Below are 12,006 nucleotides of genomic sequence, written 5' to 3' on the forward strand. Positions count from 1 at the left end.
GTCTTGGACTAAGGGGAAAGAGACAGGACAGGAAAGACAGACTTAGACCCAACACATGGTTTGAAGCCAAGCTCTTCTGTGCGTCGCCTGAAGCAGAGTTGCCAGCTGGGCTCAGACTAGACCAGCTGAACTGAACTAGACCCATGAACTTGGGAGTAAATGTAGATTGTTTTAGGCCTCAGAATTTGGGAGTGGTTTATGAACACAGCTTGACTGTCAAAATAGCCAACACAGAGGAGGAGCCTTACCTATCCAGATAAAACAGTTAAGATATGAATCTCTTTTTTCAAAAACCAAAACAACAAAAGAGGATTCCCATCTCCCCACACAAATTCCAGAGGAAAATAAGGTGATGTTTTTCTTTATTTTATAACCCTCCACTCAGCTCCTCCTCACCTGCCCCCTCTCCCATGCTCCTTCCATCATTGGAATAAACCCTGCTTTGTAGATTCAGGCCCCCATATGTACAGCTGATCAGTACTTAACACCTCTTTAGAGAGGCATAGCTTTCCTCAAGCCAACTCCGGAGAGGACTCAGTACAAGAACTGGGTGTTTGATACTTTCTGCACTGTATCTGGGAAAATATCCAAGCTCTTCCTCAAAAATGAGCAGTAGAGGTTTCCGAGAGCCCACTCTGCATTATTGTGTGGGCTAGATGCTAGGCAGGATTTATCCAGTCAATATCTGTTTTGTTTCTGCTGCATGCTATGTGCTGAGGTGGTCCCTAAGGACACAAGGGTGTGCAAATCAAATTCAAGGCCTTCAAGGAACACTCCAGCTAGCAGGAGAGATGGGCGAGTTAAGTGGGTAATTAAGGCACAGTGTGGTAAGCATTATCGGAAGTGGCATATCCACAAGCTTGAGGGAGCTTGGAGGAGATGTACTTGGCCTTGCCTGGGGATAGGAATGTGGGGAGCATTTCAGGAAAGTCTTCCTGAAGGAATTGACACTTGAACCGAATCTTTCTGAAGGACATGGTTAAGGTGAAGTCCTGCAGTTGTAGAGCAGAAAAGAGGCTTTAGAAATATCTTCCACTTTACTCATTAAAAGGAAGCTTTCGCTCCCTTTTAAAATTTCAGCTTTCCCAGACAGAGGTCCATCTGATAAGAGTCAAGCTGCTCAGAGCAGTCTGTGCCATGGGTAACTTTACTATTAAAGCCATTGCAAATAGCATCTAAACATTCTAGCTACTTAGCAGTTATATAAACACACATGTGAAAAATAAGGTAATGATTCTTATTTCCCAAGTCAGATGTACAGCGTTGCATGCTGTCAGTTTTTAGTTGGAAATAGCGTCAGATTTCTCGGCTATTGGTGTTTGCTGTCTTTTTTCATTGATGAGGGGAAAGGAGAATGAGTAAGACTAAGAAAATGATCTAATTACCTTGCAAATGGTTTTCTTCCTAAAAGCAGTCCTCTATTTGAATTGTGAATTCTTTAGATTTTCTGTACACTTTAGTAGATTTGAGCCATTGATATGACAATAAATTATTAAAAAAAACAAGTACAGCCCTATTAGCACTACTCAGGCCAAGACCACCCATGTGCCCTCTAGTCACTTTTTCCTTCCTTTTGCTTGGGAGTAATCACTGACCCAGTGTCTAATGACACAGATCAACTTTTGCCTTGAAGGTCTACAGTTAAGTTCCTTTAGATTACCAGAAGTAGGGTTACAGGATCAAGAAATACAAATATTTTAAAGCATCATAGTTCATATAACCAAATTGCTTTCAAAAATGTTATGTCATTAAATCACTACACTGTATGCAAATGTGGGAAGCACTTTTGTCCCTGAGTGTGGGGAAGGAGAGAAATGAAAAGCCAAGTGTAAAGACACAGGACCAAATGAAACCTTTTCACTTTAGGGAAATTCCAGCAATGTTTCGAAGTGGTATTTTGCCCAGCTGAAAAATGTTCTTCTTTCTCTGGACTTTGCCAGTCACCCCATTGTGGCAGAAAGGAGAGCATGGGAGCCTTGCGCTGGTTAAGATCTGGATGTAAGTGATACACATTACACGGCCAGAGAAAGGCACGAAATTCAGCAGAACCAGGGGCATGTAGTCCTCCCTCAGGAAGCGGTAATGTAGGGAGGGAAACCAGAAAACTTAGCAACGAAAAATACCATCCATCATAATACTCCCTATTTGCTGACTTTGCCCCATCCTTGGGGAGATCAGATCATTCAGATTGCCAGTCTTTTATTTTAGAAGCACGTGCTGGCCTTGAGGGGAGGGATCCTGTGTCTCCATACGGGACAGTGATTGTTGCAGTTATCAGTGGGGTGTTTGTATATGGTAAACTTCTTGGGGTGGGCATAGTTCTTTTCTAAGGAGAGGCACAGAAACATACTTATTCATTAACAGGTAATGGAAATGCAAATTTGGTTTATTAGATACCTGTGGTGGAAAGCAGTTCCTCTATAGGAAGTACATATTTTCATAGCTGATTTATGTGTTTTAGTTACGTGCTCTCAGTGAAGCTGTTCCGTAAATGTTTCCTGGTCCACAGGGAATGACACTGACAGAATTGTAGAAGTTTTCTGCCTGGCGAGCTGCCTTGGCTTGTTCACCCAGAGACATGCTCCAGGTTCCAGGCACATTTTTTTTGTTGTGGTTAACAACCTGTCTTTACCATTTACTGTAAATTTGTATTCTTTTTTACTGACAGTCTTTTCCATAATAGTTTTTTTTGGAGTAGTATCGATGGATAACATCAAGAATTGCTTCTCGTTTCACTTTCTCAGTGTGTCTTCATCGGGACAGAAATGTCTTCAGTTCAGACACCCTGATGCTCAGAGAGATGGACTGTTGCACGGGGATGGGGGTCACACTGCAGTATCAGGTGGGCTCTGATTTAATGTGGTGTCTCTCTTCCGTTCCCCAAAGATCTCTTCCCTCGAGGGATGGTGAAGCTGGAGAGAGGCTCCTTTAACCCTCCTACAGGATGAACCCCCTGCCAGAAGACATGGAGAATATTCTCACGGGGAGTCAGAGCTCACACGCTTCTGTGCGCGACATCCACTCCATCAACCCCACGCAGCTCATGGCCAGGATCGAGTCCTATGAAGGAAGGGAGAAGAAAGGCATATCTGATGTCAGGAGGACTTTCTGTTTGTTTGTCACCTTTGACCTCTTATTTGTAACATTACTGTGGATAATAGAGTTAAATGTAAGTGGGTTTTGTTTTTGTTTTCTGTGACATTATGTGAATTGTTTCCAGAGACAAAATTATTTCTTATTTTTCTCATCATTTCTGTCTCACTTTCATGAATTCCATCTTTCTTTCAAATGAGGCATTCTTGGTCTTCTCCAGTTGATTTGAACTTTCCTTGTTTTTTACCGTTATTGTTTAAAACAAACCTGGTTAGTTTAAAATGTATTTTGTGGTTATGCAAGTTGAATTCATGGGGTTTTATTTTGTAACAGGAGTTGGCAAACTGCAGTCTGAGAACCGAATTCAGGTGGCCTGGTTTTATAAATAAAGTTATATATTGTCTGTGGCTGACTTTCATACTGAGTGGTTGAGTTGAGTAGTTTTGACAAAGTCCATCTGGCCACAAAGGGAAAATTTTTTATCCCCTGGCCTTTTAAAAAAAGAAAAAGTGCTGGCCCTTGCTTCAAAAAATGTAGCATGCTTCTGGATTATGTTTTAATGTTACATCTACTTTCTAGTTCCTACATTTAAGATTTTTGCACTTATTTTTTATGTTTTTTCAAAGAGACTATTTATTCATATTTTATCCGAAAATAATCCTAGAGACATTTGGAGGTTTATCTGTTTAGTCAGCTTTCTGTGGTTATATTGCCAAATAATAGTCTAGACCAGTACTGTCCTTGTTCAGGCGCTTAGTCCTGTCTGACTCTTTGTGACCCCATGAACTGCAGCATACCAGGCTTCCCTGTCTTCCACTGTCTCCTTGAGTTTGCTCAGACTCATGTGCATTGAGTCAGTGATGCCATCCAACCATCTCATCCTCTGTCGCCTCCTTGTTCTCTTGCCCTCAATCTAACCAGCATCAGGGTCTTTTCCAATGCCCTAGTGAAATACAATGCAAGCCTTATATGTACTTTTAAGTTCTCTAGTTGCTACATTTCATAAAAGTAAAAATAAACAGGTGATACTCATTTTAGTAATATATTTTATTTACCCAATATATCTGTTTTCTTGAAAACCTTGCCTTTGACTATTTATAGAAAATATGAAAGGATGCTGAGATTCCTGTTGAAAAATTATTTTTAATTTTGCCTCGTAATAGAGTCAGTGTCTTAATCTAAACTGACTAGCATTCTGATTCATACCAAGAATTTCAGTTTTAGATGCTTAATGATTAGCATCTTTGGAGTCATTTAATTTCATCATAAATTCTAATAGAGGAATAAAGCTCTTTTTGAAAGCAGATATATTAGAAAATAAAAAGGATTTTTTTTAAAGAAGAGAAGATTGGTTCCAGAATTAAGGTCATGTGCAACACGAATCTACTGTTAGGTTTCTGTTCACAGATTTTCCTTCTTTTAATCCAACTCTGTGGGTGTGCTCTATTATTATTTAAAGCCAGAGTAGCCAGTGATATGACAACAGTAATTTCATGTGTTTCTTTTTACTATGTATTGCATCAAAGAATATATTTCAATTGATATATTTAAAAGAATAATGTATTTTCAAAACAAGCAGCTGTGGAATGAGAGATGAAAAAGAAATACATCTTTTAATAGGAAAGCTTAACAGTTTTAAGGAAGCACACTTATCATTATTATAGTGATAGCACAAAATCAAGGCGTTTGTTGGTTTGCCACTGATATGACCACACTGAATGCGTTTAGGTAAGAGAAGCTGTGGCTGGGGCTGTGGTGGGTTATGGGGTTACACTTCTCCCTTCCTTCCTTCCTTCCTTCCTTCCTTCCTTACTGCTTTGAGGAAATTGGAATGGAAGTGAAGTAAGTGGGATGCGCCCTGTTTCGTTCATCATAAGGGACCTGTTTCCATCTGCATGCAATTTGTTATAAATGAAAAATCACCAGGCCTAGCAATTGAGAAATGTGTTTTTATCCTCACTTTTCCTCTGACGGCCAGTTTCCCGATTTGTAAAAAGATCATAAAAGAGTATATGATTTTGACTTTCTTAGCGAGGCTATTTTTTTTTCCTCTAAAGGCACATTTAATTTTCTAGTTCTATTTGTTTAGAATTGTCAGTCCCGAGCTGGGTTTTTCATTGCATAATGTACCATCCCTTTTCTTTTGTTGTCTGTTTCTGTAAACCTCTGCAGTCACTCAGGTCCATTGTTATTTTTACATGCTTATACATTTACTGAGTGCCAAGACGTAGAATTCTGACTGAGGTGTTGCAGGCTCCACAAAAAGCTCCAGGAGATTTAAAGTTTACCTGAGGAGTTATAACAGGCATCTTATATTGCCTCCTGGTGTTAATCTTTAAAAGAGGGAAGAAACAGCATAAAGGGAACTTAGGCCTTCAAACAAACATGGGGGCCCAGATGTTCTAAGCAATCATAGTAATAACCAAAATACTTTGCCTTCACATAGAATTTCCAAGTTGGCCACTTTCCTCCTGGCTCCAGGGAGCTGACTGGCGCCAACCCAGCCTGGAGCACGTGGCCTGGGCAAGCTGGAGCGGCCTAAGAGCACCGTGGTTAATTTTCCTGCTGAAAGACCTTGAGGTGGCTGATTTCTTTGGGTCCAGTTGAAGGGATGGTTCTGGTTCTATGTCAGACCTTTTGGTACATGCCTGAGTAGACTGATTTCTCAAATTGGATCGAGAGTTCACCATTGGCTTGGTTTGCCTGAAGATTCTATTTCTCTTTTCCCCTAGACTCTTAGACTGACAGGGACAGGGATCAAAATGGCAACAGAAGAGAAATCATTTTTCTTTCTCAGCTTTTGATACTTTGGTTAAGATTATAGATCAAGAAAGGCCATTATCAGTTCTTATTGCCAGTCTTACTGTATTTTCCAGCTGACTTATTTGAAAGGGCCAGGATGCTTCTGGTTTGCCCTGGAGCCATCATGACCAGTTCTGTGGCCTCAGGCAAGCCACTTAAGTTCTCTGAGCCTTGGTTTCTCAGTCAGGTAACGGAGCTGGTACCTGTCTTGCCTTTCTTGTGACTTCTTGTGAGAATCAAATGATAAGATATATACCACAGCCCCTTGGCAGTTATGAAGCTCTATATAACTATACATTATGTAATTTACTGTTAGCTAAAGTAAATTTTGGGCTTCCCTGGTGGCTCAGATGGTAAAGCGTCTGCCTGCAATGTGGGAGACCTGGGTTCGATCCCTGGGTCGGGAAGATCCCCTGGAGAAGGAAATGGCAACCCACTCCAGTACTCTTGCCTGGAAAATTCCATGAACTGAGGAGCCTGGTAGGCTACAGTCCATGGGGTCGCAAAGAATCAGACAAGACTGTGCAACATTGTTTGTTTGTTTGTAAAGTAAATTTTAGGGCTTCCCAGGTTGTGCAGTGGTAAAGAATCTGCCTGCCAGTGCAGGAGATACAAGAGACATGGGTTTGATTCTCGGGTCAGGAAGAGCCCCTGCAGTAGTAAATGACAATCCACTCCAGTACTCTTGCCTGGAAAATTCCATGAACAGAGGAGGCTGTCAGGCCAGAGTCCATAGGGTCGCAGAGTCGGGACATGACTGAGCCCACACACACTAAAAGTAAGTTGTACCCAGAAACAGGAATAAACAAGTTGCTTATTATTCTCTCATTATTGTTAAGTTTCAGGTATTTATTATCCTACTGATTCCATTATTTCACTGTCACTATGTTCTGTGGTTAAACTGTGATCACCAATGATAACAGAAATTCTCTGGGAGAGTTCAGTGCATTGGAATTATCTGAGGAGTGAGTGGAGGAGATGAACTGAATTGTGTATGGAAGGAATTGTGTGTGGGTAGAAGGAATTGGGGATAGAAGGATGATGTAGGATCAGATGGTGGGACCAGTGGGGAGACAGTTTGGTGAAGGGGGTAAACAGAAGCACTGAGGCAAGAGTGTGCTTGTGTGTGTGTGTGTGTGTATGGTTTGCAGGCGGGGGGGGGGGGGGGGGGGCAGGGGCAGACACAGAGAAAATATTAGCCTGGCTAGAAATAAGGTTCCCATAGGAAAGAAAATTGCCTAGGTAAGTTGGTTCTAGACTATTGAAAATCATAAAACAGCTACAGAGAAGTGTTGGACTTACTGCAGTTGTGAGCTGAGATAGATTCTAGAGCAGACTGGAAAACACAGTATTGAGATCTTCCAGTAGTGATTCATACTCCACATCACATCATGACTTACCTGCTGTATCTGTTTGGATGCTTGACGTGACGTGCTCCCTAGAGACACACACATCCCTGCTTTCCTTCGCTTTGTTCTTTATCAGGAAACGATACCCAGATGCTCAGGCCAAAGGTTAAGACTCATCCTTGATTGATTTGCTTGGTTTATTTTGTCTTTGTCATGCCTCCTGTCCTTAAAAGTAAGGCCTGTCAAATTCGTCTGCAAAACACACTCACAATGTGACCTCTTCTTCCCGTTTCTACCATTACCACCCTTGACCAAGCCAACATTATCACTCAGCCAAACTACTGCGCCCGGTCTGGGCCTGACCAGTTTACCTGCTTCCATGCTTCTGCGTTTGTGTGTTAGTCGCTCAGTCGGGTCCAACTCTTTGTGACCCCATGGACTGTGGCTCACCAGGCTCCTCTGTCCATAGGGTTCTCCAGGCAAGAATACTGGAGTGGATAGCCATTCCCTTGTCCAGGGGATCTTCCCAACCCAGGGATCGAAGCCCAGTCTCCTTCTTTGCAAGCTAATTCTTTACCCTTTGAGCCACCAGGGAAGTCCTGGATTCCACGCTTGCCCAAATCCATTCTTCTGATAGAAGCCAGAGTGACTTTTAAAAGTAGAAAAAATAGAAACATAAATCAGATAACATTTTCTGTTTAAAACTTTTCACTGACCTATCAGAGCACTTATAATAAAATCCAAAGCCCCCAAGAAGCCAACCCCAGTTTCCTTTCCTACCCTTTGTTCCTGGCCCACCCAGGTCAGCCAGACTTCTGTTCACAGAATGGAACAAGCTCTCTTCTGTCTTCGACCCTTTCTTCTGTATGAATTGGTTCATTTCCTTCATCTTGATGTAGATTTTGTCTTACTATGCTAGTATCAGTCATTTCAACTGATTTAATTCATTTAAATCAGCCACCAAGGGAAGATTTCCATGACCACCCACCACAGAGGAGTCAACGGTTATTCTGCCACACTGTCCTGCTTCTGTCCTTTGTAGCACTGATTTTCTTTTTTCTGATTTTCTTATGTGTCATCTGTCTGCACTTGCTAGAATGTTAGTTCCACAAAGACATAGATATTCATTTGTTTACTGAAGTATTTCCTGTGTGTAGAATAGTCCTTGGCACTCACTAGGTGCTCAACAAATACTTGGTGAATGGATCAAGTTCATGGCAGTGGTTTGCAGATTAGGTTAAATTCCAGGCAGATTGATAGTAAGAACATTAACTCAGAAGTTTTTGGAGGAACTCCATGGAAGGTTGTGGAAGTAGAAAAGAAACAGCTAACTTCAGAGACGTACTAAAGGAAGAAATTTAATGATTTGTTGATAAACTGATCACCCCAGTATCCAAAGATGACTCTTAAGATTTCTAAGGAAAGCATCTAGAATAACAGTACCAGTTCTGACAGAACCGTGATTGGGAAGGGGGGTCCATGTGAAAATAAAGATGAATCTGTTTGGGACATCTTGTGCAAGAGACTGAGATTTTGAAGTAATTTTGAGTGTAAATTGGGGTTAGAGATACAGGTTTTACTCTATTTAAGTTCTCTTGTGTGCATGCTCAGTTGTGTCTGACTCTTTGCAACCCCATGGACTATAGCCCAATTTTGAGTGTAAATTGGGGTTAGAGATACAGGTTTTACTCTATTTAAGTTCTCTTGTGTGCATGCTCAGTTGTGTCTGACTCTTTGCAACCCCATGGACTATAGCCCAATTTTGAGTGTAAATTGGGGTTAGAGATACAGGTTTTACTCTATTTAAGTTCTCTTGTGTGCATGCTCAGTTGTGTCTGACTCTTTGCAACCCCATGGACTATAGCCCACCAGACTCTGTCCATGGAATATTCCAGGAAAGAATACTGGAGTGGGTTGCCATTTCCTACTCCAAGGGATCTTCCCGATCCACGTCTCTTGTGTCTCCTGCATTGGCAGTTGGATTCTTTACCACTGAGCCACTGTAGAAGCCCTTTTTCTATTTAAAGGCAACATGAAATGACAGTTTATTTTAAAGTTTATGGATACTGAAGAGAACCTCTTTCTACTGGCTTGTTACTACGGAACTGTATCAGCAGCATTAATTCCCGTTCTTGCAGCTGGGAACGTTGGTTTCTCTGTGGTAGAGAATGCCTCTTTGCCATAGTCTACTTGGAATAATCATTTTTTAGAATATTTTGGATATTAAGTTTCCCTGGTCTGGAGAGACATAGCAGTGAAACTAGATGGTTGGTTGGCTTTCAATTATTTCTCCTTGCTTCCAGGTTTTCAATTCTATTCATTAGTGAAGGCTTATAGTCAGGTCTGTAGCTCATCTGCACAAATTACACAGAAATCTAAGCCTCCTTAAGGGATTTAAGGTACAAAATAGTGTTTGTTGTATATTCCATTTTTATAATAAGTACAGTTGACCTTGAACAGTGCAGGGGAGGGGATATATTGTATAATCTATAGCCAGCCCTCCATATCCATGATTCCCCCACACCCGTGGGTTCAATCAACCATGGACTATGTAGCTCTATATTTGCTGTTGAAAACTAGCCACCTGTGAGTGGACCCATGCAGTTCAAATCCCTGTTGTTCAAGGGTCAACTGTACTTGAAAAGGTATCTAAGCCAAGAGGATTATTTCCTCGTGTCAACTTTTACTCTAATACAACCAGTTAGTAAATCGTAGTAAATCCCTGGTAGCTCAGCTGGTAAAGAAATCTCCTGCAGTGCAGGAGAACCGGGTTCGATTCCTGGGTTGTGAAGATCTGCTGGACAGAGGATACGCTACCCACTCCAGTATTCTTGGGCTTCCTTGGTGGTTCAGATGGTAAAGAATCCGCCTGCAATGCAGGAGACCTGGGTTCGATCCCTGGGTTAGGAAGATCCCCTGGAGGAGAGTATGGCAACCCACTCCAGTATTCTTGCCTGGAGAATCCCTATGGATAGAGGAGCCTGGTGGGTTACAGTCCATGGGGTCACAAAGAGATGGACACGACTGAGCAACTTTCACACACACACACACACACACACTAGTAAATCGTACAAAAGTATTCCTTATTGACTTCTTCCCCTTTTTTCTTTTACCCAGATCTCTGGTTAATTGCCCTCTAATTTGTCCTCAGATAACTGCACTCGTTTGTCAGGACCAACAGTGTCTGTACTCCAGATTGGAGACTTGAATTTGCTATTGTACACCCTGTTCCCTGTTATCAGCTCATTCATGGGTCCTCGCAGTTATAGAGGGTCTGCTTGCATCCTTTCTTAGCTGTCAGACATGTGGTCCTTTCTGATTTTTTTTTTTAAAGAATACTACTTTTGAAAAAGTAATATTCTTTATAGTTTGATATGCAGAATTTTAAACTTGATCATTTAAAATTCATCTTGATAGAATTGGGAGAGGACAGAAAATTTATCATAATAAGTTTACTTTACATCATCTTCTATAACTTTGTCACACATGATTGTAGGTCTAGCTTGGCCTTTATTTTGTTATCTATTCAAGAGTGCAGAACTTTAAAATGCTAGGAACAAATAGGAACAACCACAGAGATTTTTTACATTTCTTCTGTCTCTTCTGTGTGATAACTGTTGTCATGGATGTTTGCTAAGCGATTAAGGGACAACTTGGCCTCCAAGACTTAAAATAGTGAAGAGTGATCAGAAAGTGAGGGGAATCCTGGATAAATGTTAATGTCTTCCATAAAAATATATGTTTGTATGACTGAAGACATTCTCTTGTAAGAGAAAAAAAAAATCACATTTAACATTTTAGTGTGCCAAAATATAAGCTTCAAAAACGCATTGTTCACCATTATCTATTTGTTGAATTGAGAATTGAAGTGAGAAATGCCCTTCACCATTTTTCTGTTAGAAATATGAGGGTTCTTAACATGTTTTAAAATTTCTGGTTATTGTTCTCTGTCTTCTGAAGAAGATAGAAAAGTGTTTGTAAAACCTTACTTGTATGTTCTCCTGTTTTATTCTTGCACATAACACTCATTTTTATTTCTCCCTGTCCTTCCCAGGTGAATGGAGGTATTGAGAACACGTTAGAGAAAGAGGTGGTGCAGTATGACTACTACTCTTCTTATTTTGATATATTTGTAAGTATTCTCTGGTGTACATTTCATTTTGGACATGATGAGACTAACCAAAAGGCAAACTCTCAGTAGACCTCAGTTTTTGTGCAATTCTTTTTTCTCTTTTAAACATTATCTTTCCTTTACCTTTATCCTTGGACCATTCAGTGCTGTCTCTCTCTCGTCATTTCAAGGAAGGAAAAGATTAATGCGAAATAAGGGAGCATAGCAGAAGAAGTCATTCAGATTTTCCTTTATTCTTTCAAAAGTAGCTGAGATAGAAGCCATCAGCAGATGCTAAAAAGGAAAATTTACCTGTTTATATAATAGCACAGTGAAAATGCCATTCATTTTCTCTCTTGTGGTAGATTTTTGAGTGTATTTTTAATAATGATTCTGTTTCATTTTTCCATAATAGGAGCTTTTGAGAAAACTGATATATTGACAATCTTGGGCAACATTAGTCAGTTGTAGAACTGTATAGATGCAGTTCTGTAGATGAGGTGTTCATTTTATTCAAAGGAATATTTGCAGTATCTTTCTAGGATATATTGTGACTTTGATTGGGTTTGATAGATCTCCATGGTATCTTTTTACAGGTGATAGTGTGAATAAGTCAGGTCCTACCATTGTGTTACACAGTATAGGCAATTG

At 40.6% G+C, this 12,006-nt stretch overlaps 1 protein-coding gene across 3 annotated transcripts in view; it reads left to right on the forward strand.

The window, feature by feature from the left end:
• STARD3NL (STARD3 N-terminal like) overlaps positions 1 to 12,006 on the forward strand; it is a 54,580-nt gene that overhangs the window by 29,973 nt on the left and 12,601 nt on the right. For all 3 annotated transcript variants that reach the window (XM_043872651.1, XM_043872650.1, XM_043872652.1), the window contains 2 exons: positions 2,887 to 3,169; positions 11,299 to 11,376. In XM_043872651.1, the coding sequence (XP_043728586.1) occupies positions 2,945 to 3,169; positions 11,299 to 11,376 (303 nt within the window). In that variant the 5' untranslated portion in view covers positions 2,887 to 2,944. The remainder of the gene's footprint in view (positions 1 to 2,886; positions 3,170 to 11,298; positions 11,377 to 12,006) is intronic.

This window comes from Cervus elaphus, chromosome 18 (assembly GCF_910594005.1).
Source record: "Cervus elaphus chromosome 18, mCerEla1.1, whole genome shotgun sequence".
NCBI lineage: Eukaryota > Metazoa > Chordata > Mammalia > Artiodactyla > Cervidae > Cervus > Cervus elaphus.